At 30.6% G+C, this 5171-nt stretch overlaps 1 protein-coding gene across 1 annotated transcript in view; it reads right to left on the reverse strand.

Annotated features, from left to right (window-relative positions):
- Window positions 1–165: 165 nt before the first annotated feature.
- The window catches only part of LOC106881643 (OTU domain-containing protein 5), a 43509-nt gene continuing 38503 nt past the window's right edge, over window positions 166–5171 (reverse strand). Inside the window, exons 7-10 of the mRNA XM_014932108.2 lie at window positions 4715–4846; window positions 2454–2763; window positions 989–1135; window positions 166–555 (exon numbers count right to left, since the gene is read on the reverse strand). Of these exons, the coding sequence (XP_014787594.1) occupies window positions 401–555; window positions 989–1135; window positions 2454–2763; window positions 4715–4846 (744 nt within the window). The 3' untranslated portion in view covers window positions 166–400. The remainder of the gene's footprint in view (window positions 556–988; window positions 1136–2453; window positions 2764–4714; window positions 4847–5171) is intronic.

Here is a 5171-nt window from a genome sequence, read left to right on the forward strand (position 1 = left end):
TTTTTTTTTTTTTTTCTTTTGGGATTAAAAACATAATATTCATCCACTTGTAGATGCCATTAGAGTAGAATCAAATTGTAACAGTCTTGAACATGAATTAGAGGGGTGAGCTAAAGCAGCATAGGGTATACTTGTAGAAGAAAGACAAGTACTTGAAAACATTCACACAGAGAAAATCTATATATATTTAGGAAAGAAAGAGAAACAGGCATAGATAAATAGCTCATTATAAATGAACATGTTATGGAATTTCAACAATCTTATATCATAGAAAAGACTGCAGATTTTTTTAAATTATCTAAACTGATGTTAAGTTCCATCATTTAAAAAGTACTGGATGTATCTAGATTTTGCACACATAGGTTCTGCCTTTGTGCCTATGCAAGTAAGCAATCCTATGTTAACTTGAATGATGTGTTGATTGGTCCATGTTAAAACTGGCATTATCACAAACTGACGTTGAAGCAGCATTTTTCTTTAAACTATCAAAGTATTCCTGTTGGGACTGAGCAATCACTTGTGCAAGGATGTCATCTTCTTCCCATTCTGTTAGACCTGAAGTGAACAGACAACACTATAACGAATGGCACTACTTATAAAAATATATTTTAAAAGATAAGATAAATTAAGTCTTTAAATTAGATCTTCATTTAGCTATCTCCAGAAATATCTTCATTATATGGGTTGAAATAGAAAAACAAATCTAGATTCAAACTGTCATCATTTTGTAGCATCTATACAGTACATTTATTTCTTCATAGCTACATTAATATGTTAAGCTATGCTCTAATCTATATTAGTTAAGATAAGGAAAATTACACAAGATCTTAACTCTCTTAAACATGTCAAGGTGAAGAGTGAAAAGAAATGTGCAAACCTTATTTCTACAATGGAAGATTTAAAAGAAGGGCAAAAATAATCTAAACTACTTAATGACATCTATATTAAAAAATAAAGATTTCACTAAATTTATTCATTTTAAACTTACCAAACATAGTTGGTGGCAAGTGATTCATTAAAGATGCAGTTTCATCAAAACCACCTGTAGCCATATCACTAGAAGTGCAACTTGCAGTTGCACCAGCTGCAGCACCAAGAAGAGGTTCACTGCCAAGTTGAGGCGATTTAGGACATCCTATAAGAAGCCAATAAACATAAATATCACAATATCATCTGTAATTAAATAATACTGAAGGTGTTTTAAAAAAAGGCATGTAAATTTTTACTTTGTTATTACTCTTTATAGACAACCATGTTCAAATCTTTTATTCACAACATATTAACAAAAAGACAAGAGAACATTTGGATAGCTTCAACCTAAATATTATCAATTGTGTAAACCAAACACAAAATGACAAAAAAAAAAAAAAAAAAAAAAAAAAAAAACTAGAAAATAAAGACGGAATAAATGAGATGAACAGTTATTCTTTTAGTTATTTCATTGAAGAAATTACCTCAGAAAGTTTTCCCTCATCTGGGATCAGAAAGAAATATGTAATAACTACCAATTCACCATTTACATTCACTTTCCAAATTAACTTTGGAAGGACAGGTGATCACAACGTAAGTCAGTTCTAATTTGGAGTTTCTATATGTCGAAATAGGTCAAAAGACTAAACTCATACATTTCATTTTTGGTACTTTTCTACAGCTGTGTACTCTTACTAACACCAACTACTTTACAGTGTACTGGGTGCATATATGGTGGCAACACCATCAGAGTGGTGTCATGTCAATGATAAGACCTCTTGACTCCTACACTGTGTCTGTTCATTTGCCAACCATTTTATGGAGTGTACTCCATGCATTTTATCATGGCACCACTACTAATGAGATTGCTTTATATCTCATAAGACTAAAGATGTATGTAATGAATCAAGAAATGGCAGAAACATCATACAGTTGATTTTACTTATTTGGACAACTTCTCAAAAAAAAAAAAACAATATCAAATCAATGTAAAATTGATCAGTTAATTGTATAAGATTTGTTCTAAATTTGTAGTACAAAAGAAAAAGGTTGCACAACATTTGATTTCATTGAAATGATTCTGGACCCTTTTAATCTCATAAAGAATTATAATAGCAGTAGTTAATACTTTTTGTTTACAAACAAAACAGTCAAATGCATTTAAGTTGTTCTTACATTGCAATAAATTAAAGACTTTAAAGTTTAGATTTCAGTGCAGTTTTATTTCAACTGTGTAATAAATTTCTCCAATAAATGAATTTTCATTGAGGATAAAAAAATTTTTAAAAAGATAGTTTTAAATGAAGAATTGACACTATTTTGGCATTTTTATCATCAACTACATCCATCAACACCCTTGCCTCGTCTCTTAAAAACAAGATCTTTATATTTGAATGAAAAGAAACTATTAATTATACATCACTTCAAAAATTGAAGAATTGGATAATCTCCCAACCATAAAATATATAATAAAAGAAATATACCTGAATGCAATGCTAAGTCAACAGGCCGATTAGGACTACAATGTTGCTGCTGCTGTTGTTGTTGCTGCTGCTGTTGTTGTTGTTGCTGTTGCTGCTGTTGCTGTTGTTGCTGTTGCTGCATTTGTTGTTGCTGTAACTGTTGTTGTTCATGGGAGCTTTCTTCAGCATTGGGACTACTTTGAGTGGAGTTTGAAGCACTACGATTGCGGGGTGAACGTCCAAGACGGCCACAGTCAGGAGAAGCAACTGTTTCTGGACCATTTAGAGAATATTCACTGGCGGAGCTACATGTTGCACTTGCAGATCTAGCCTAGTAACAAAATATAAATACTAAACATCAAACCAAATAAAAACTTTAGATATTTTAAACAGTAGTCTATAAAACACAGATAATTCTATTCTTTTACTGGTTTCAGACAGATTGTGTTATCATGCTGGGAACATTGTCTTCAAGAGTATAGACAAATCAACCCCAACATTTAACTACTATTTGGGAGGATGAAAGATAAAAGTTGACAAAGGTGAGGTTGAAACTCAGTATATAAAGGGACATAACCGAAATCCACATGCTTATTTGTTCAATGCTCAATCGATTTGGCCATCCACCAGTATCATGTTTGTACACATGACACTACTGACAGGACACCCATTACTTCAAAACCAGTTCTTTTTAACATATACTAAACAACGTTTTTCCAAAATCACTTAAAATTTTTTTTTTTTAAATAAATCCATAGGATATCATCATCATCATCATCGTTGATGATGATATCCTATGGATTTATTTAAAAAAAAAAAAAACAAAAAATAAAAATTTATAAAAATCAAAATAAACTGTCACCATAGCGAAAAATGTGACAAAAAGTGACATTTGATAATCATCACAACCAGAATAAGAATATTTTAATAGTGGATGCCTACTGTTTAAACTATATAATTACTGATCACTTCATCTTCCTCAAAACTAAATCCAATAGCAGAAAATTATTTTTTAAAGTTCATCTATCATTTCCATAGCAGTATATTTTAATCAGAGATGTTGCCAACTAAAATCTAAAATAATCTCATTTTGCAGAGCAAAAACTTCAGTTATGAAAAATTATATATTCACTGAAATTAAACATACAACATATGTGTGTGTGTGCGCGCGCATGTGTGTGTGTACACACGTGCATATGGGAACATGTGTGTGTGCATCTGTATAAAACCAAAACATTATCTTAGTACACAAAATATATATTGAATATGATGATAGTTTATGAAAATACAACCATCATTAACAGTTTCAAATAATTGCTTATTCCAGTGGACTTTGTGATAGTGGTTGTTTACATAAGCATGAAATCAGCATTTTAGGCAACAGGAAATAAAAATTTGTAATATCCATGCCTTTCTTAAGGATATTAATAACATAACTAAATTAAAATAGGAATTAAAATCAGGTCACTGACTCGGTTCAAAGTTCTTACTGCTACACTACAGCACTACCAAGATACTTTGAAATATTGCATCCTGTTAACATTTCATCTGTACTTGACTGCATGTTTGAGCTTGACTGTTCTATGTGTATTTTTCCATCTGTCCTCAGTGCAACCTTCAACTGTAGACAACCAGTTAAAAGAAAGAAAAAAAACTGCTGGACAGCAAGGCATCAACTCCAAAATTACAAAATATTTAGCAAAATTCCAGTTTTGTGAATTGAAATTAAATGCCAACTGAAATCTAGGCATCAGAAGAATGAAGTGAATCCAACTGCCAAAACAAACTACACCAGAATAAACAGCTATAAGAAAAATAATACATTACATGTATGTAAAGAATTTTAGCTTAATCTTTATGCAGATTTGATCCTGTTTGAATAACAAAAATAGCATAATTACATTCAAGTCAGAAGTGATAATTAATTAATAAAACGAAATATAGCATCAAAACCACTACATACTGAAGTATTATCAATAAAACAAATCTCATATTTTCTTTCTGTGGGATTTCTTGCAAATCTTCTAAGACTAATTTAAAGTATTTTGAAGGAAACAAAAATAAAAACTACTTTCAGATAATGCTAAAGATATCAGAACACTGAACAGTTTCTAAAAAAAAAGTTTAAAAAATTACTTCTGCTCCAGCTTATATGTAACAAAAGTATATGAAGGCAAATGTCACCTGAAGTACAGCTAAGTTATAGAGAAAATGAAAAAAATAGTCAATAAATAACAAATTATATTAAAAATATCACAGCACTGTAGCACTGATGTTCTTACTGGGCCTTGAATTTTAGCTCTCTTTTCATTATCTCTAAGCCACTGCAAATATGATTCTCGAGCCACCTGCTCTTCAATTGTTTCTTGAGTCAATTCCCAGTCAGTTTCACGTAATTTATCTTCTAACATAGCCTGAAAGAAGAAAAAAATTATATCAGGTTCTTTTTATTAATTGTTACATTGATTCAGAACTCATTCTACCCAAGTTTCAATCTGTTTATTTTTCCTTCTTTTTTTCATCTAGAAGAAAAAAATTTTGTTTCACTTATATTCTTTATTTTGTTTTGAAAGAGCTAAAGAGTTATTCCGAAACATTTAACAGCTTAAAAACAATTTTTAAAGCCTATTTCCCAACAGAAAAAATTAACTATTCAATCCAAAGAGATAACAAAAGGCAACAAAAATTTTGTTACATCATCATCATCATCATCATCGTTTAACGTCCGCTTTCCATGCT

This window comes from Octopus bimaculoides, chromosome 6 (genome assembly GCF_001194135.2).
Source record: "Octopus bimaculoides isolate UCB-OBI-ISO-001 chromosome 6, ASM119413v2, whole genome shotgun sequence".
In the NCBI taxonomy this organism is placed as follows: Eukaryota; Metazoa; Mollusca; class Cephalopoda; order Octopoda; family Octopodidae; genus Octopus; species Octopus bimaculoides.